The 22,347-nt window shown below is 40.9% G+C and overlaps 1 protein-coding gene across 3 annotated transcripts in view; it reads right to left on the reverse strand.

Annotated features, from left to right (window-relative positions):
- The window catches only part of thsd7ba (thrombospondin, type I, domain containing 7Ba), a 277,509-nt gene that overhangs the window by 131,069 nt on the left and 124,093 nt on the right, over positions 1-22,347 (reverse strand). For all 3 annotated transcript variants that reach the window (XM_047815387.1, XM_047815386.1, XM_047815385.1), the window contains exons 6-8: positions 22,230-22,347; positions 20,233-20,385; positions 13,279-13,479 (exon numbers count right to left, since the gene is read on the reverse strand). The exon at positions 22,230-22,347 is cut by the window's right edge and continues 52 nt beyond it. In XM_047815387.1, coding sequence (XP_047671343.1) covers positions 13,279-13,479; positions 20,233-20,385; positions 22,230-22,347 — 472 coding nt within the window. The remainder of the gene's footprint in view (positions 1-13,278; positions 13,480-20,232; positions 20,386-22,229) is intronic.

Here is a 22,347-nt window from a genome sequence, read left to right on the forward strand (position 1 = left end):
CGCTGTAGCTCTCTTAGGCACACAACAAATGATTTCATTGGTTGAAACACGTAATGACGCTCATCCCAAGCAGCCAATAGCCTACTGTTAAACATCCCACCCCTCCTGTGTCCCAGTCTATCTATGTGTATTCAAACGCAGTGAACAACGGACTTTCAAAATAAAAAGTATGTTAACGCGTGATAAACTAATTGTCGGCGTTAATTAATTCATGCCCAGCCCTAATTACTATACATTATAGATTGTTACAATAGACTATAGATCATTACTATAGATTACAAATGATTACAATAGACTATAGATCATTACTATAGATTACAAATGATTACAATAAACTATAGATCATTACAATAGACAATAGATCATTACTATAGACCAGGGGTGTCATTCATTCATTCATTCATTCATCTTCTACCGCTTATCCGAACTTCTCGGGTGACTGGGAGCCTGTGCCTGTCTCAGGCGTCATCGGGCATCAAGGCAGGATACACCCTGGACGGAGTGCCAACCCATCACAGGACCAGGGGTGTCAAACTATGTAATTGTAATTATATGTAATTATAGGTAGCTGTAGGTGTAATTATATTTGGCCCGCGATATCATATCAAATGTGCATTACAGCTGGCTAACCGCATGCTCTGCTAATACTACAAATCCCAGAATGCCTTGCCACGTTATTGACGCGTAGTCACGAACAACAAAAGCCCCTCATTCTCTGTTGACAGTCGTTAACAACCATGTTACAGTCACATCGGGCAAGTTAATTCCACCCTCCACTAAAATGGCCAAAACGAAAGATGGACAATAGGAGCTTTCAAGACAGGAGGGAGGCAGATTATCTGTTCACGAATATAAAGGACAGACCTGTTTGTCTTGTGTGCTAACGACAGTATAAGGACCTGGACGTAAAGCAGAAGCTCCAGAATTCGGAGGAGATGAAAAAAGTCTGGTTTCCCTATGTTCATGAAAGCAAAATAAAAAGTGAAGCTGCTGTAAAAGCTGTAAAGCTTTATTGTGGCAGCAGAGATGGCAAAATCTGCCCTTTACTGAGGGAGAGTTTGTCAAAAAGTGTATGGTCAAAGTTTGTGAAATGAACACCACTTATGTGTCTTTTATTTCAAATTTAATTTCATATATGTTAGTAATATCAAGCTCTGGTTGTTCCAAATCCTGTGTTTAAGTAAAACTAAAGTTTGTTTACATATGAAAAAGGTTGAACATTACATATCAGTTGCAGTTAATTTTTCAATAAATATTCAGTTTGGCCCGTGACTTTATCTCAGTTTTATATTTTGGCCCACTGTGAATTTGAGTTTGACCCCCCTGCTATAGATTATAGATCATTACTACAGTATAGATTATAGATCATTACTATAGATTATAGATCATTACTATAGATTATACTGTAGATCAATACTATAGATTATAGATCATTACAATAGTCTATAGATCATTACTATATAATATATGTAATATGTATGTAAATCTGCTCTATAATCCATATTACAACATCCTTTAATCCCACACCAGGATCTGGCAAGAACCATTTCCATTTTAACGTAAACAATAAAAAGCTGAGTGAGACACAGCACATTCACTGATGAGACTTGAACATTGGTGAAAGAAAACAAAATAATATCACAAGTTATATAATCTGTGATGAGTTGCATCGAAGCTGTAACCTTGGAAGAACATCACACGGCTATAAGAATATCAGCTTAGAGATGAAAGCTTTAATCAGTGCCAAGACAGCCTGAGGGGAAAAAAAACAGACAGATAAGCGTACAGACTAATGGCAAGTCTGTTTCATTTTTCACGTATGATAATTGATTTTCTGACACGTAGATGGTTCAGGACTCAATCTGTCAGTGTCAGAGGTGCGGCTATAATTACACACCAATCCTTTGAGCGATAACTCCCAAAGCGAAAACTATTACAGAATTAGCCTGTGGTCAGCGTGTGTGTGTGTGTGAGGGGCGTGGAGTAATGCAATTTTACCTCAGGACGTCTGTAATATTAATTGGCCAATTCGCACGGGACAAGACATCTCAGTAAAATAGCAGAAGTGGGAGGGGTAACTCTCTTTACGCACCACAGTAACCTCCTTGTCGTCATGTGCGTATGACGTTGCTTCCTGTTATCACGTGCGCAAACAGACAACATGGCGCCTCCATGCTTGCAAAACGCGCCAAAAACTACTTTTAAACAGGAAATGACGGAATTTTACCGTACATATTTACAGCGGGTTTTTTCGGACGGGATTAGTATTACTACCTGAGGTAATTTTTCCGGACCCTTTTACAGAAGGTAAAAGTCGCCGTAATCTTTACTGACATTAGCACTATTCGGACGGGATTAGTTTGACGTGGGGACGTGGAGTAATGCAATTTTACCTCAGGACGTCTGTAATATTAATTGGCCAATTCGCACGAAACAAGACATCTCAGTAAAACTAGGAGAAGTGGGAGGGGTAACTCGCTTTACGCACCACAGTAACCTCCTTGTCGTCATGTGCGTATGACGTTGCTTCCTGTTTCAAGCGCCTCAATGCTTGAAAAACTTTTAAACAGGAAATGACGGAATTTTACCGTACATATTTACAGCGGGTCTTTTCGGACGGGATTAGTATTACCTAAGGTAATTTTTCCGGACCTTTTTACAGAAGGTAAAAGTCGCCGTAATCTTTACTGACATTGTCCGTAATGTTTACCGAGATGGCGCATTCGGACGGGACTAAAATCACTGAGAAGCTCTGGTAATAATTACTTTACCCCCACGTCCCCACGTAAAACTAGTCCTGTCCGAATAGTGCTTAATAGAACACTTGGAATCACATCGGTTTTCCGATCCGATTTCCAGCTAATACCTGGGTGTCTTCTGTTCTACCAGAGAAGGAACAAAATTCCTCCAAGTTGCTGCACAGCAGAACAGCAGTCACACTGTTAACTCTGGAGTTAGAAGTGAGCAGATGCTCATGAGTCTCCAGTGTCTCTCTGACTAGCAAGAGAGGGGAAAAAACAGAGTTTGCACTGAAATATGTTCTTTTAGATTCAGGAAGATTGCAGAATTCAAGGTGGTGTTGCGATGAGCTGAGCGTGTCATCCTTACTGAGCTCCCTGACCTTCTGCAGGCCAAGATGGACCAAGGCCAGGCACAGAGCAAAGTACTTCAACTATCTGAACAACTGACTCTTCTTTCCTGTTATGGTCTGGGAAGTGCTTAAACTCCCTGAAGGCATACACGGACAGATCCAGGAGGAACTTCTTCCCGGAGGCCATTCGGACCCTCAACCATGACCTGGACTCCACAACACCCACACCTCCTACACTCCTGTTGATACACCTGTCCTAGTTCATATTCGTAAATATTTATATTACAATTTCACTACAACTCCTCTCAGCCCGATGTTGCACGGCATTGCATTGCACATAACTGCGTTTTATTACAAATATACTCAGGCTGTTACTTTCACTTCTGTAAAACATCCATTATATTATATTTAGATATTTTTCCTTTTCTATCTGTATGTGTGTCAATTCTGATTTATGGTAATTCTGTCAGAAAAAGCATTTCACTGCATGAGGTACGATCTGTGTGTGTTGTGTGTGTGTGTGTGTGTGTGTGTGTGTGTGTGTGTGTGTGTGTGTGTGTGTGTGTTGTGTGTGTGTGTTTGAGAATGAGACCAATACGATTTCCTCTCATATCACCACAATTAGTTAACGATTACGATATTTTTAATTCATTCATTATTAAATGGTTACTTCTGGTCCACTAATCTGGTTGGTACCGCATCACAATGTTCATCACATATAAGTCTAATTCTTACAGCAGTTCATTACACCACACGTACCCCCGGCTGTCACTCGGTCTGTCTGTTGCCATGGCAACAGGCAATGCTATCTACAGTACAAGCTATTTGGCGTCATTAATGTTAATTGGTAATGAAGCAAACTGTCTGGAAGGTGAAATGCATGATGTTTATTTCCTAGGAACAAAGCTGTTACAAAAAAAAGAGCAATATTACACTCAATTGTGCTGTTGTACTAAATATCTGCATTGTTTTGATTACCTGAAATCACCTGCAATCACCTATGATTAGCTGAGATTACCTGTGATCATCCGAGATTACCCGTGATCATCTGAGATTACCCGTGATCATCTGAGATTACCCGTGATCATCTGAGATTACCCGTGATCATCTGAGATTACCCGTGATCATCTGAGATTACCTGTGATTATCTGAGATTACCTGTGATTATCTGTTATTACCTGAGATTACTTGTGATTATCTGAGATTACCCGTGACTATCTGAGATTACCCGTGATTATCTGTTACTACCTGTGATCACCTGTGATAACCTAAGATTACCTGAGATAACCTGCGGTACAAGTCCCTGAGAATGAGCTGTTACCTCACACCTTCTGACCAATCACAATCCAGAATTCTAGCAACGATGTGATACATTTCTGTAAGTAATATCAACATGACCTTTCTACAGAATTTTGCTTTAGCTTTTGTATACACACACACACACACACACACACACACACACACACACACACACACACCCTTTATACAACTTTTAACAACATGTGAATGAAGGCCACACACACACAAAATGGAAATCTAATGGGAAACTTCAGGGAAGTGGGAACGGAGGTCTAATTAAATTCAGATAAAAGAGCAAGAACTTTGAGAAAACGACTTTGGGAAAGGTTTAAAACAGACTCGGTCCTGAATAAAAAGCAAGTTTAAAGTAAAGGTTTATTCTTGAAAGATAGACTACGTGATGCAGGAGTCTGGCGTTTTCCATTTCTTAACAGGATTGAGGAACGCTTCCTGTTTGAACTCCACACAACAGTGTAACCGAAATCCTGTCAGTGGACACAAATAAAAGCAGGAGACAAGCTGAAGGAAGAGGCAGAAAAACAAATCTGCCTTCTGTGAAGAGTTTGGCAACTTTAAGGAGATGTGGAAAAGCGAGATGGGATCTGCCACTCCTGGTTTACAAAAGATGGAGACCATTGCTGAAGAAATATAAGAAATGAGAACACACAGTTCACAGAGAGAGAGAGAGAACTAGAATGAGAGAGAACTAGAAAGAAAAAAACAGAGAGAGAGAGAGAGAGAGAGAGAGAAGAGAAGAGTTACTGTATATTAACCTCACTGTCAGCTGAGGAAGAAAACTCAGAAACTCTCTGAGGTAATTGCACACAACGCTTCAGCCAATTTCAATGTTACAGAATCTTTAAAGTCCAGGATCGGCACAATGCTGCGTCTTCTGTGAAACGTCTGTCTTTCTCCGTTCTCTGTGTTAGTGGGTGGAAAACCATGGACATACTGCTAAAGCTCTGCAGGGTGAACCGCTAATGATTCAGGCTACTCTTTGAAAAGAACTTCTGAGAATCTCTGACCAATGAATGTAGAAGAGCCAAAGTCATTTCTGCTGGAAATATTTTTAGCTTTCTAAAACAACAGCACATGTCTGAACAACTTGTGGAAGTGAATCGAGGGTATGCGGCTTGACGAGCCCATAAAAAGCTAGATTTGTTGCGCTGTATGTATTTGAACTAAGCAGAGAAATAACCGATCTGTCTCTTTTCTCAAATTGCATTAACAACCCAAAAACCTCGGAAGTGTCCAGCGTTTGTTAAATATGTATTTCTACTTACCATCTGCATTGAAAGAAAATCCACATACAGTATATGTCTGTAACCTAACTCACATACTGTAACCTGAATGACGTCCTGCATACTGATTGATGTAGTTCAACCTGAATGATGTACAGTAACCCAAATGATGTACAGTAACCTGAATGATGTACAGTAACCCAAATGATGTACTGTAACCCAAATGAGGTACAGTAACCTGTATGATGTACAGTAACCCAAATGATGTACAGTAACCCAAATGATGTACAGTAACCCGAATGAGGTACAGTAACTTGAATGATGTACAGTAACCCAAATGATGTACAGTAACCCAAATGATGTACTGTAACCCAAATGAGGTACAGTAACCCAAATGATGTACAGTAACCCGAATGATGTACAGTAACCCAAATGATGTACAGTAACCCAAATGAGGTACAGTAACCCAAATGATGTACAGTAACCCGAATGATGTACTGTAACCCGAATGATGTACTGTAACCCGAATGATGTACTGTAACCCGAATGAGGTACTGTAACCCAAATGATGTATTGTAACCCAAATGAGGTACAGTAACCCAAATGAGGTACAGTAACCCAAATGATGTACAGTAACCTGTATGATGTACAGTAACCCAAATGAGGTACAGTAACCCAAATGAGGTACAGTAACCCAAATGAGGTACAGTAACCCAAATGAGGTACAGTAACTTGAATGATGTACTGTAACCCAAATGATGTACTGTAACCCAAATGATGTACAGTAACCTGAATGATGTACTGTAACCCAAATGAGGTACAGTAACCTGAAAGAAATGACGTTAAAAAGAATAAGGTATCATACCCTTAATTACATACTGTACACTGAATCATGTATTGTAACCTGAATGTCATATTTTAACTCAAAATACTTACTGTATACCAAATGACTTACTGTAAGTGTAACACAAATGACTTACTGTAACGGTAACACAAATGAGTTACTGTAACTGTAACACAAATGACTTCCTGTAACGGTAACACAAATGAGTTACTGTAACTGTAACACAAATGACTTACTGTAACACAAATGACTTACTGTAACTGTAACACAAATGAGTTACTGTAACGGTAACACAAATGACTTACTATAACGGTAACACAAATGAGTTACTGCAACACAAATGACCCACTGTAACACAAATGGTTAACTGTACCTGCAACACAAATGACATACTTTAACTGTAACACAAATGACTTATTGTAACTGTAACACAAGTAACATTCTGTAACTGTAACACAAATGACACTGTAACTGTAACACAAATGCCATATTGTAATACAAATGATACTGTAACTGTAACACAAATGACTTACTGTAACACAAATGACTTACTGTAACTGTAACACAAATGACATACTGTAACCGTAACACAAATGACTTACTGTAACACAAATAGCTTACTGTAACTAACACAAATGACTTACTCTAACTGTAACACAAATTACATACTGTAACACAAATTACATACCGTAATTGTAACACAAATGACTTACTGTAACTAACACAAATTACATACTGTAACTGTAACACAAATGACTTACTGTAACACCAATAGCTTACTGTAACTAACACAAATGACTTACTCTAACTGTAACACAAATTACATACTGTAACACAAATGACACTAACTGTAACACAAATGACACTAACTGTAACACAAATGACATACTGTAACACAAATGACATACTGTAACTGTAACAAATGACATACTGTAACACAAATGACTTAGGAAAATGCTCTAAATGTCATATTGATCTATAAATCACATACTGCAACCTGAATGTTGAATTGAAATCTAAATTACTAACTGTACACCAAATGACATACTGAAAAACAAATGACATGCTTTAACCTGACAAATGTACTGTTACCAAAATGTTCTAATATTAATGTATATGATATAATGTAACCCAAACCGATGTACGCAAACCTGAATAAGATCTTGCCACGCAAACTGCTGAGTTGTAAACTGACGGACGTCAGAACTGACAGTACTGTAAATGATAAAGTGTAACCTGAATGACATTCTCCAACCTTAGGTAAAATGAACCATATACTAACACTTGAAGAACCACTAAAAGTGTACAGTATGTATTAACTGAGTTAGTGTGCAGTACAAACTACACACGATTGCTCATCCTTTTGTTCGTAATATCTAGAACCTGTAGAAATACTCAAGTGTCCTGAACTGAGCACTAACTCTGACTCACTGAACACCCTTAGGATGAACTAAAAATAGTGTCTCCTCAACATCCCAACATCTAATCTCAGTAATGCTCTTGTACAACAAAGTACTCCAGATCCCATCAGACATGCTTGAACATATAGTGGAAATCCGTCCGGAAGACTGGAGAATAAATCGGGAATGAGATGTTCAACAAACACATACAGTATAGGCTTGATGGTCAGATAGGTCAGGGGTGCACATACTTTTGCACTTGAAATGTTTTACGATCATTAAGAGGTCTTTATAATAGGAAAGGAAAATAGTTTCTAGGTCTATGCAGAGAACCTTTAAGTATTACCTAAAACATGAAGAAGACAGAAGAACCATTAAAAGTCATGTGGGAAAAGTCATGGGGAAGTCGTGGCCTAATGGTTAGAGAGTCTGACTCCTAACCCTAAGGTTGTGGGTTCGAGTCTTGGGCCGGCCATGACTGAGGTGCCTTTGAGCGAGGCACTGAACCCCCCAACTGCTCCCCGGGTGCCGCAGCATAAATGGCTGCTCACTGCAAAGGGTGTGTGTGTGTGTGTGTGTGTGTGTGTGTGTACTTTGTATGGAGAACAAATCCTGAGACACCGTACTTAGCTGTATGTCACGTCACTTTTTTTTAAAAGAGGCAATTTTAAATAGAAGTTCTATAGAGTTTTATACAGTTCCTCATTATTGGATCATTAGATAAATACGGGTTCTTAGTTTCTATTAAGAAATGTTTCTAAATAAATAAATAAAAACACTCTGTCAAGGTAAACAGAACCTTCCAGGGTTCCTCTGGAGGAACAACTAAAAACCTTCAATTTTTATTTATTTATTTATTTTTTTTAACTATCCTTCGGTTATTTCACAGTTTACCGACAAATAATAGAATGATATGTTAATTAACGTTTTTTTTTTTTTTTTGAAGACTTTATCCTAGGATAGTAAAAAGAACATTTTGAGGTACTTTAAAAAAGGCAGATCAGCAAAAGGTCCTCTATATTTTTCTAAGAGTGCATTGTGTGACATTTTAGTCCCGTAATTCAAATCAGTAAAAGGTAAAGAGATCTTGGCAGAACCCAGCAGTGTGTTGTGTGTTCTGAAGCCTTCAGCCGTACGTAAAGGAATCAAAGAAGCCGGTGAGTCAGGAGGCTGTCAGTCATATGTGACAGGCTTCAAATTGCTCCTCAGGTGAAAGAAAACAAATCAGTGCTGTGGTATGACGGAGCCATTAGCACATAAACAGAGGTGGGTGTTATATGTGAGATATAGATCTTATTATTTATTTTATTTCTTACAGCGTAACAACCTTATGCGCACCGCAGACTGGTCCGTGAAAACGTAAATGTGCAAAGAATAATCATTTCAGGAACATGTAAGTACTGTAGGTTTGGAAATGACAACCTATATTTTACAGACAAGAAAAAAAATGCCTTTTTAGGATACATGTATATATAAAATGTGGCAGAAATATTAATATAATATAAGAAGGAAATATTAAAACTATTACTAGTTTAAATATTAGTGAATAGGTGAAATGTCAGACTGACATGCGACAGCAGGTTTTATTGAAAATGACCTCAATATGTAGTTGAAGACATCATTTTTAAAACATGTTTATTTTCTCACCTACATTCACGCACATGAAGTAAATACATAACCTCGGGTTGTCAAGAACATGTACGTTTCTAGTAGAACGGAGTGCCAGGGCTGTCGGTATAAAGGACTCGTCTCTTCACACTTTCGGACTCATTCATTCCGGAGGATATAATGCAGGAACTGGAGTACTGGATATTTTTTTTTCCCTCCTGACCTTAATTACCTGAGCGAACCCTGGTGAAAATCCTTCAAGGAAGGAAGACAGGAAGCTGCAGCGAATAGGAGCCGCTTCCCACAAAGCTTTCTATTACACACAGAGCCGAGCCGAGCTGAAGTGAACACTGTGCTGGGGTAAAAGGACAATATCCTGAACACTCCGTGCCTAATTTCTCCAACTCCTCACTGCTATCGTTATGAAAATCAATGGGGTAATTCTGAAGCTAATAACTATCATTACATGCTGCACAAATCTGCTTCATCTATAGATATGAAGCTAATTATATATCACCAGTCTGAAAAAAGATCCACTGTTCATTATGAAAATAAAGTCAACAAGAAAATCTACGATGAAGAGAAAGAGGATTTTTATCAGTTCCTGTGATGGTATGTGTATCAGATGTCCGTGTGTGTGTGTGTGTGTGTGTGTATGTGTGTGTGTGTGCGCGCTAAAAAGCTCAACAAAAACATGAACGTTAAATAGAAATGAATCATCATCATTATAGTCTGGCAAAATAACAAGATATTTACTAAAGATTCTGACTGGAAAAGAATGAGATAATTTAACCGGAATAAAATATGTCGAATAAAAATAATGAGTAAATTATGCATTAGGTTGAAAACATAAAAAAAAAATACAAGATAAAATGTCATAATCGAAAAACAGATGAGGACCGGAATGAGTGAATTAATAATAGGAATCAATTATTTATAAATAAAAATACAATTGAATATTCGATAATATTTTAAATTATTTCCAGCAATGAATGGTAAGGTTTCAGTTGAATATTCAGTTGAAATGGGATGAGATATTTCCACCGATATCTGAGTCGAGAAGGATGTAGGCGCAGTTCAACAGATTTAATAAAGACCGAGGCAGAACGATCCAAAATGTCATAGGAGGACACGATGAGCAAACAGGAAACACTCGACAAACCGGACATGTAAATCAGACCACATGCAAACAGTCAAATCTGGAATAACACACACTGTTGAAAAGGCAAAATACAAACTGAACATTACTTCACACCTGGCTGGATCGGATGTCGGTGGTGTATAACTGTGAACTGACACGCTATGGCTTCTGGGAGACTGCAGTGATCGTGGGCCGCAGTGTGATCTGAGAAGGTCCTGACCGATATAAACATAAATACTGTAGATGATAATAAAACTACACGTTCTACTGCCAGTGTCTGTCTGGCTGTGAGAAATGGGCGTGGCTTAATCGCTTAAACTCGGTGCAGTGATGCCTCGAGATACGAGTGCTTTGACATACGAATTTTTTGAGATACGAGCTGTGATTCGACCAAATTTTTGCCTTGAGATGCGAGCACATTTTTGAGATACGAGCATCCGAGCCGCCGCAACAAAGATCCCCAACAACCACCTGTGCTCTGTTTCCCCCGCCTCAGCTTCCCGCGTCTCACTCGGTTAAAGCCGCCTGTCCACTGCACACGACAAACGACGGCCAATAAACCGGAAGTCATTCATTTCCTATGGAGAGTCGCAAAGGCGCTGCGTGAGGTGACGACCATCTGAGCGTTGGAATTTTTTTACTTGTGCGACTACACCGCATCCGATATGCCGACCGGAACAGGTTTTTATTTAAACGACCGGCAGATATTAGTGAGGAAAGAGTGACAAAAAAGGCAAAAACAAGTGAAGAGAAAAGCGATGAAGAAAATTAAGCAAAATGAATGTAAAGTAAACAAATTGTAGCAATTACGTTCAGTTAAATTAAGAGAATTTCAGTTCAATTCTTTAATTTTAGTGAAGTTTAGTTAAGTTCCATTTAAGTGTAAAGTAGCATTAAGACTATACAGTAGCGAGTAAGTCAACGAAAGTGAAGGTGTAATTCCTCCTAACTCCTCCACCTGTTTACTCCTCCCTCAACCTCCGTGCGCATCTTCCGTAAAGTAAAACTTTTTTTTTTAACATTCTCTTTTATTTCTGTATGTTTTTTATACAATATTTGTCATTTATAAATACAGCTACTGTACAATTTTTCATATTCAAAACACAAACAAAACAACTGGAGTGGAATTTTGCAGGCTGGAACGGATTAATGGGGTTTCAATTTTATATATATATATATATATATATATATATATAAAAATAGGGAAAATTGCTTTGAGATACGAGCATTTTGAGATACGAGCAAGGTCACGGACAGAAATGAAACTCGTATCTAGTCTTATCGAGGTATTACTGTATTGAGAAGTAAGGGACAAAATGACGGTGTACTGTAGCGCTCTTCATTTTTTCATCTACATCTTTGTGTCTTTATTTTCCCAGCACAAGCGCTGCCCTTGAGGGACTAAAAGTACTTTGTTATCAATAGATTCGGTTCATTTTTTATGGACCAACGAATCCACTCGTTAGAAAGGAAGCTAACAATAAATGGTAGAAAATCGATTTCTATCAAAGTTTCCATCGTATAAGTGCAGGAGATCCTAAAGGTCTCCAGAGGAAAACCTCCTTAGCGAGTATTTATAGAACAGTAATGAGCTTCAGTTCAGTAAGAGGAACTCCATCACTCCACCGTGTCACTGATTATTGTCTCATAACATACGCAGCCACATACGTATACTATCATGTACGTATCATGCAGCAGGAACAGAATGATGTTTCTTAAATACAGATTAGGAGTAAAACTTGATTACAAACTCATATCCAATGTTTTTCATTAATTCCCTGTAATTAAGCTTCCGTGTGTGCCAGAGTGTGAGTGAACAACGAGCTTCATCGCAACCCATCTCCCCAAAACGACCCGCACACCTGCTCACACACTCGCGTGTCAATTCTCATCAGGCTCCTTCATTAGCTAATTTATTCCGATCCTCCCCTGTCTCCTTAATAAACCTACACGTAATCTATTGTGACAGAATAATAAAAGATGTATAAAAAAGATGCAATTAGGCTTATAGGCTGTAGAGATAGATGGGCAATTATGCTCTCGTGGAAGCCCTTTTCAACTTCACGATGCCACCCGTTCCATCTTTCTGCCTTCTCTCGGGTAAATTATGCATTCTTTAAACGGGAACAGGACCGAGCTGTGCTTCAACTGGGTCATGTGACATGTTCTCCAAAGCACCACTGCAGCAAGTCAGTGAAAAGTTCAGAAATATCACCTCAATATGTAGGAGAGAGAGACGGTAGGATACACCGAGCAGAAGTAGAAGTGTCAGAGGGGAATACTTTTTTGAGCGCTTGCAGACTTCTTTATATATGGCCTTTAAAAGGCCAGGCACATCTTCAGGGATTTAACAAGGCCTGTAAACCCACTGGGAAGCAGTTTGATGATGTTCCCAATCAGGAGTTTGTCAGATTGCATCGGAACAGCCTTCAAAGTCTATGTCTGCTGTAACAGAGAGCTGGAGTCTACTAATAATACGTGAAACCAGCACACTGTCGATATAAAAAGGTCAGATGAAAGCGATCTCTGAGTCGAAGTACAGAATAAGACGTCAGTAGGTATTGATCATTAAAGACCGACCTAGGACTTCACCAGATCTTCAGAAACAGCCAATTTTTTATTTCTTTTTTAGTCATGAGGTAATTGTACAGTACCTTCAGAGTTGACACAGGCCACAGTTTGACTTCTGCTGCCAGAGCCGCAAGTCCCGTCGTTAGGCACGCACACTCCCTCATCTTCAACACGCCACTGGAAACACACGGGATCTTCACAGGGAATGAACTCCAGCAGGTGGCCACATTCGTCGGAGCCTCCAGATCCTTCTCCCAGTACTCGCCTTCTCCTTTCTCTGTAGCCTAAGGAGACCCACACACAAGTAGGTTACAACAAGCCATGGTGCTATAGGGAGAAGTGTGTGTGTGTGTGTGTGTGTGTGTATGACAGAAGAAATGATTGAGGACACCATAACCAGCCAGGACTTTGTTTGGAAAAAAGATTCTCCTCTTGAATAAGACTTTTCTGATCTCCTGACACCCTAAACCGCTCCACAACCTGACAGCTCGAGCACCTCGTTTCAGGTTCAAAACACATCAATCACAATAGGAGGGTGTAGAATTCCATGAGGTTCATCTAACATGCTTCGGTCCATCACGATACAGACGATGTTGAAGCAGCCGGCTTTGGATATTTTTCAAAGAGACTGCATTATTCCTATTAGGACCGAATCCAGTGGGATCTACAGAACCTTACCAAGCACCTGTAGGACCACTTCACTTCTCATTAACCTACATAAAAGTGGTGCATCAGAAAGAAGTATATTTTATAATTGCTACAGTGCCACTGGGCTAAAAGGATCGCTGGCTAACACAGCACCATTTGCCCTCAGACTTGGCAACAGCCCAAGCGTTCTGGTTTAGATTCCGATATCCCAATAGTCCAGAATTCACTTTTTGGGATACAAAAAAAAAATATCTGCCTCAGGTGTCTTTTCTTCTGTTTTACACCTGAGACCCTTCAGACTATAGGTTTACTCCTGGGCCGCTTTTCTATACTTAGAAATGTCTTTTGCACACTGAGACTGCAGAGAATATGAAGTACCTTGTTCAACCCTGGGGGACAGATCTGTGGGATTGTGCACTTTGGATTACCTTTTCCCCCCAGTACCTTGTTACTAAGTAGGAAAAATGTAAATTCTACTGTAAAATTTGCATCCAATTTTCTGACCTTAGAAAGAAAACATTATGTGAAACACCACTGTCCCATAACATAGAGATAACTTTACTGAATGTTAAAAATAGATAGATAGATAGATAGATAGATAGATAGATAGTGACGTGACATACAGCCAAGAACGGTGACCCAAAGTGCACACACACAGCAGTGAACACACACACACACACACTGTGAACACACCTCAGTCGTGGCCGGCCCGAGACGCGAACCCACAACCTTAGGGTTAGAAGTCAGACTCTCTAACCATTAGGCCATGGCTTCCCCCTAAATAGATAGAATGGGGGCATAGAAGCCTTTATTATCGCCACATATATATTATAGCACAGCATTTTCTTCACATACCCCAACTGAGGAGGTTGGGGTCAGAGTGCAAGGGTAGCTATGATACAGCACCCCTGAAGCAGGGAGGCTCAAGGGCCCAGCAGTGGCAGCTTGGCTGTGCTGGGCTTTGAACCCCGATCCTCCAATCAACAACCCAGAGCCATAACCTGTTGAGCCACCTGTCAGGACTTTTGCCATGTGCGTTTGTGTTTGTTTGTGTCACGTGATTGCCCCGTCTTCGTCTGTCCCTCCCGGTCATCACACCTGTTCCCCATTGTGTGTGATTGTCCCTGTCTGTATATATGTGAGCCGCGTTGCCATAGGCGGCGTGGCTTCATTAATAATAACGTTAGTTCCCTGTGTAGTATGGATTATGTTTGTCTTCCTCGAGTATTAAACCCCTTTCATTTGAAGCTATCCTGCATACGGGTCTGTCTCCTATCTACCTCCGTCCAGGTTATGACACCCCCACTGCCCCCAATAGTTAAAATAGTTATTATATTATTATATTGGCTGAATACAACATGCCACATAGTGTTATTCTAAGATGTTTTACTCCTGTCTATTAGCACAGAACCTTTAAAACATCACCCTTAGTACAAAGAACCTTAGCCTAAGATTTTTGGAACAGGATCTTTAGCACAAGAACCCTTAGTTGAAGAATTTCATCACATGTGTTAGAGTTTTACACCAAAAGTTCTACCCAAAAGTAGAAAAAGCTCAGTTCGAGAACTTCCGCTTGGATCCATGGTCATCCAGGGGGCAGTATTGTGTCCTCGTAGCTCCAGGCTCTTACTCCTCTCTTTGTTCTGCATTTTAAGACTATATTTCATAGAAATTCTCAGATGCTTTATATACACCAGAGCAGTATAAGCCCGGCTGCTCCTATTGCCGAGAAACAATGAGTTGTACAAGAACAGCGTAGAACATATTAAATAAAATCCCCTTCTGAGATTCAACATTATTTGATGGAACAGAAATAGTTCTTATTAAGTGCAGAGCCTAAAGCAGGACAGCTTAGGGGTGTTTATCCAAAGCCTGCTTTGTTTCCTCCTGTCTTCCTCACTTCACCTCGTTCCTTCTCTAGTTCGCTCATTGCTTTTCCGTGTCAGCGTGCAGTGTTTAGCGCCTGCGGCCGTCTCGCTCCCACGCTTCCTGACTCCACAGTCCTGGGAAAATCAGCCAGTCGACTGCGCCGGAGATCTAAGTCTTTGAAATAATCAGAACAGCCTGCAGCCCTGATGCATTGGAAGCCCTCTAATACATCAAGGTTGTGCATCAACAGTGGGGCTGAGAACACAAGTAGGTAACACCCACCTCTTATTTACCTCAGAAGGAGAATTTACCACAGGAATTCTGTCTACAGATTTGTACAGAGTCGTCTGCACGGCTGTGGTATCAATTTTTCTTTTTCTTTTAAATCGTCTAGAGCCGTGTATTAACTGATTAAACCTCTTGTTTCATTACTAAACCTCTAGTGAGGTTCACCGTGAAACACGAGCAGAAAAATCTTCAATTAAATCGGATTACACGGCGATTTCCATTAGCTTAAGCAGCTCTTTGTGGTTCACCGTTACATTTACGCATATGCCTATACAGGGAAGGTATTGTAGGACATCTGAAAAGTGGGAAAGTGTCTTTCACCTCGGCACATGTGCACGTCTCGGATAAATAATTCAGAAAGGCGAGTAAAACCGCATTTAGGCATTTCCCTGGAGTATAACCTTGAAATGACTGGCGGATTTCTAGAATAGAATAAAGAATAGATTAGAATAACTTTATTAGTCCCCAGAGGGAAAGGAAGTGTTTCTATTGTTCTTCCTGATTAGAATATTCCATTCCATGGTTGGAGTTTATTAAGAACGTGTCACTGAATCCTGAACACATTCACCTCTATCACAATAACACAACATTCCACAGGTGAGGTGTTCTGTCATCTGGGAGAAGAAGAAAAGCAGCTTCTCGTGGTCGTATATCTTATTTTTACTGACTGTGATGGTGAGTGACGAGAGAGTGACCCTGAAAATCACACTGAAAGATTACTATTCATTCATTCATTCATTTTCTACCGCTTTATTCGAACTTCTCAGGTCACGGGGAGCCTGTGCCTATCTCAGGCGTCATCGAGCATTGAGGCAGGATACACCCTGGATGGAGTGCCAACCCATCGCAGGGCACACACACACACTCACACACTACGGACAATTTTCCAGAGATGCCAATCAACCTACCATGCATGTCTTTGGACCGGGGGAGGAAACCGGAGTACCCGGAGGAAACCCCCGAGGCACGGGGAGAACATGCAAACTCCACACACACAAGGCGGAGGTGGGAATCGAACCCATGACCTTCCGATCAGTACCCCAACACCTTAACCACTGAGCTCGGTGGTTGTGCTTGGTGTGTCTCAGTGTATAACTGAGATATTGTCGTTGCCTTAGCTTAGATTTACACATTTTGCAATTAAATACCTGCAATACAATCAACTGAACGATACCTTGACCTACATAAACACTAGTCTGGAAATACACACATACTCATACATACACACCACCCATGAGCAGTCCTGCCTCAGGACACACACACACACACACACACACACACACACACACACACACATCCACAGAACACCTCAGGCATCAGGATCGATGCGAGTATCTGGAATACTGGAGAAAATAAGTGCATGGCTACAGACATGTATAATTAAAAAGTGCAGCGCTGCTATTAAATTTATTCAGAGGAAAACGCAGCAGAGAGGCGACAGTCACACATCACTTCCACTGTCCTTCTCTTCATCATTCCTGCACTCATTACTACCAAAGAGATCATGCTTCCCAGAGCGCACACACACACACACACACACACCTCTATTCACCTGAGGATTCGAGCTGAGAGGAGAAAGGAAAAAAAAATGATGACGATGTGAACAAAGGAGCTGAACCAAATGGACAAGCTGTATTAATGGTTACGTTTCTCAGTGTGCTCTGTGTGTGTGTGTGTGTGTGTGTGTGTGTGTAGGCTGTGGGTTCAATGAAGCTAAGCTTTGAAGAATATAAAATACTCGCAGGGAGTCAAGATAAAAGACGGTTCTAAAATAAGACTAGAAAAGGGCCACATGTTGAGTAAATAGGTTATTCTCCCAGCGGCTGAGGAAACTGAGTCAGAAAGAGCTAAAAAAAAAAAGGATTCTTAAGGAATTTGCATGTTTTGTAAGTCGGATAATGACAGTTTATGTCTATATGACATTAAAGCTAAACCATTACTAATCACACACTTACTGTCTCATCTTGGTCTTTTATTTATCCCTAATCACAGATGAAGATGAAGATGATGATCTATAAGCACTCTTTAACCACAGCGATGTTCTGCAGGTGATATAATATGATAATAAAGTTCATTAGTACAATATTCTGACCGACAGAACCATGTAGTCCTTCTACATACAGTACTAGCAGTACTAACACTCAGGATTGCTCTAGTTCTTGTATTTAGAGCAAAACTGTATAATGGAGTTCGAGAGGTAATTAAACGTGCCCTAGGACACCTTCATCCACTGTAAACGCCGGCCAGGGTTTAAAAATAAAGGGGTTTTTACACCTGGTCACTTCATGCGTTTTCTGCGATCAGATATCTATCCGATGGTAAAAAGACCAGGTCTAAATGCCCTCCGAAACGTTTTCGAGACGGATATAAATCCGATCCCACAAACCCCTTCAGGAGGTGGTCTGGGACGCGTTTCAGATGAAACTGGACAGGTGTAAATGAATGTGGTTGTTCAAGCCACATACGTCAGCTTAGTGGTTGGCTTAGCTTGGCTTAGTGGTTATCACGTTCGCCTCACACCTCCAGGATTGGGGGTTCGATTCCCACCACCGCCTTGTGTGTGTGGAGTTTGCATGTTCTCCCCGTGCCTCGGGGGTTTCCTGCGGGTACTCCGGTTTCCTCCTCCGGTCCAAAGACATGCATGGTAGGTTGATTGGCATCTTTGTCCGTAGTGTGTGAGTGAATGAAAGTGTGTGTGTGTGTGTCCTGCGATGGGTTGGTACAGGGTGTATCCTGCCTTGATGCCCGATGACGCCTGAGGGTCACTGTGACCGAGAAGTTCAGATAAGTGGTAGAGAATGAGATAAAAATGAACACCAAAGCATGTTCCATTTCAATTACCTCAGAAATGAGGTAAAATATATTAGCATTTTGGGCGGGAGTAGAAAGATGGGATCGATATCTGATTCACCGAGATGCGTTTATGTGGCCTGATGTAAATGGAACAGTTTTAACAAATCAGATAGCTATCGGATCAGAGACAACACATGAAGTGACCGGGTGTAAAAAGGCCCTAAATGTTTGGGGTCAGGGTTCGAATCCTGCCTCCGCCCTGTGCTTGTTCTTGTCCTTTCCTCGGCTTCTCCGGTTTTCTCCGCGGCCCATAGACATGTGCTTTAGACTGACTGGCATCTCTAAATTGTCCTAATGTGTGAGTATGTGTGATGAGATTGTGCCCCATCCAGAGTCTTCACCCAACTCTGTAACTGTTCATTCAGCCTTTTACATCATTCGACTTTTTATGGAGAAACATTAAAGATGTCCTTATTCACGAGGATTTAGTGAAAATACTCATACTGTATGTCCTCACACTTAACTCGCTAACTAACTAGCCATACTTTATTACATTAGCTCCTTCTTCTCAGCCTTGATGTCTGAGACGTGGGACCGAGCATCATATCGATGCTCTCGCTCAGCTCACTACTAAACATTAAAGTCCTAAACATCAGGACAGTTGTTGTGAAAGCTTTAAAAGTTCATGTTTTTCCTCCTGCTGTAGCACTAACTAAGCCTCCATCAGGTTCTTTCTGTCCTCCGGTCTCTTCACATCTCCAGGCCATAGAGATACATTTTTTTTCCGCTCGCTGTAGTGCGCTACAGGATTTCAGCTTCCTGTCAGCACCACTGAACTCCTCAGTGTCATGTTCTGCACTTAGCCAAAAGCAACTTTACAGCAACTAAAAAAAAAAAAAAACTTCTCGTTCTTCCGGAGGTGACACCAGTCCTGTCCCAGAGCTCGAAATCGTCCTCCTGGGAATAACTGGATAAACCTTTTTCTATATCAGATTTTTTTTGTTCACTCGTAACTCGTTATTGTAACATAGATGTGCAACACGGCAACATGATAAATCGCTAACCGCTCAGTCGCTGATGAGAAACACATCACCAAGGTCTCTGCATCTCTGAGCATCTATGAGCAGCACAGCAGGATGAAAAGTTGCATGTATGCAAGGATGGAAGGATGGATTAATGGATAAACAGATGAAGCCTTGGTAAACGGTTGATAGATGGATGGAAGGATGGATGCTACATGGCTACAGTGTGAACAAATGTATGAATGAATGGATGGATGATTGATTGGAACATTGGATGTATACATGGATGGATGGTGAAGGGATGGATGGTTTTATGGACAGATGAAACCTTGTTAAATGGTTGATACAGTACATGGATGGTTGGATGAATGCAAAGACAGATGGTTGAATGGATGGATCAATAGTAGAGATAGATACCTCTCCTCCCCTGGTTGCAGTCTTCAGGCAGGCAGGAACCCCATGAAGACCAGGAGGACAGCAGGCATGGCTGAGTGCAGGGAAGAGAGCAGGAACGGACAGATGAGGGGATGAGTGTTTCCTCACACAGACTTACACTGACTGGCCGAGAGACTGGAGAGGGAGAGAGAGAGAGAGAGAGAGAGAGAGAGAGACTCTGAATCTCCATCTTGGAAGAACTTACAAAACTGAAGAACCCGCTGTGAGCAGAACATCTCCAGTTCTCGGGTTCACTTCATCAGGGGTCAGAACGTCTCGTCTCACTTCATCTTTTACAGATCAGTAGCTTCTACACATTGCAGGTTTATATTAAAGGTGGGGTCTCCGATTTTTGAGAAATGCTTCGGAAAACTGAGTCGGGCCGAATAATAAACAAAAAATCAAAACAAACGTGTAGCCAATGAGCAGAAAGGGGCGGGGCTTGTCAATATGTGCGGAGAGAGTGTTCAGTGCGCATGTGTGACATTAGCAGAAAGCAGTTTTAACATTGACATGGAGGATAAAAACAAAGAAAGGAAGAGAAGAAAGACTTACGATAAGGACAAGAAGTAGGACGTGTTAATATAGGATCAGCTTTCCAGCGCTGGAGAGAACTGAAGGAGCAGGAAGTTGGCCACATATTCACAGATTGGAGTTTCTCGAGTCAATAACTCCTGAGCTAAACGCTGTTACTACACAAATAACACCTCTTTTCTATCGTAGTAATGTAGAGAGGCAGCTACAACCGCGTTTTGTGTAGTAACAGTGTTTAGCTCAGGAGTTATTGACTCGGGAATCTCCAATCTGTGAATATGTGGCCGACTTTATTTAAGACGCCGAGGCGCTTTTTTCCTTCTCGATAGTTGAGTAACGTTGGTTTTGCTTTGTTACACAGAACTAATATATGCCTTTGTCCTTTACATCATTATGCTTGTGTGTCATTTTTGCTTGTTTGTTTATCTACAATCGTATTGTTTTTCCCTTCAGCTATGATAAAGGCACATTTCTTACCATTGGTTGCCTGGGTTACGTATGTATGTGTGGGCGGAGCTATCGATACAGGGGTGGGACCCGTTTGGGTTAGGGGCGTGTTTGTTTTGGTGATTTTATATGTCAACATTGGCTTTTAAAAATCGGAGACCCCACCTTTAATGCCCTTGTTCTAGTAGGTTATCATTTCTATAGTAACGGCTCGTTCTCGTGGGGGATTTCCACGTGAGCTGTTGCTGTAGATATGATAACAAACGAGTGAATAAATTAGATGTGCGCTTGTGACATGACCAAAAGTGAATAATATTCAGGCTGACCTGCTCTCCGCCATTTTGTTTTTAGTATCATGTTGTTTATTAGAGATTGCCTGAGGTTCCAGGTTCAGTAGTCGGTACTTTTTCCTCATAAATCTCTTTCACTCATCAAAAGCATTTGATTCATTTCCTGCAGTGAGTCGATTCTGAATCGATTTGACAGACCCATCTAGGACCTGCTGTGTTCTCTCCTGATTAAAGAACCGCCCCGAGCGCCGAAGCCGAGAACACACCAGGGTTCTGTTCGCTCTCGCTGCGAACTCGGAAATGATCCGGGTTTTAAATAAAAATCTTCCTTTATTCCTCCTACATTTTAACGTCGGTCAGGATTATAGAAATAAAAAGTGCTAAGCCTTATTTTTAATCTGGTTTTATCACTAAATCCGAGTCTCAGATCTTTTCGGCACGAGCCCGGAGCACTGACGGCAGCCCGTGTGCTTATAAGTCACAGCTAATAAAACGAGTGTGATTTGATTTCCTGCACTGCACACCAGTTTAAAACAGATTGGACGATGATAAAAATCTACCAGACGTTCGGCTCGACGGTTCCTCCTCAGGCAGCTGCTTTCAGGTTGTGTTGAGAGATTTATGGAGAAAAAGCTGAAATGTTATTGATCTGTGGAGGGAGAAGGAGCTGGACTTGTGTTGTGTGTGTGTGTGTGTGTGTGTGTGTACCGTCTCTCCCGTGTCTCGGTGTTGTCTCGTCTTGGACCTGAACGCAGTACGTCTCTCTGCTCTGCACTCCTCCTCCACACAGAGTGCTGATGTTTACTGCTTTCTTCTCCTGAAGGCT

Source organism: Tachysurus fulvidraco, chromosome 6 (assembly GCF_022655615.1).
Source record: "Tachysurus fulvidraco isolate hzauxx_2018 chromosome 6, HZAU_PFXX_2.0, whole genome shotgun sequence".
In the NCBI taxonomy this organism is placed as follows: Eukaryota; Metazoa; Chordata; class Actinopteri; order Siluriformes; family Bagridae; genus Tachysurus; species Tachysurus fulvidraco.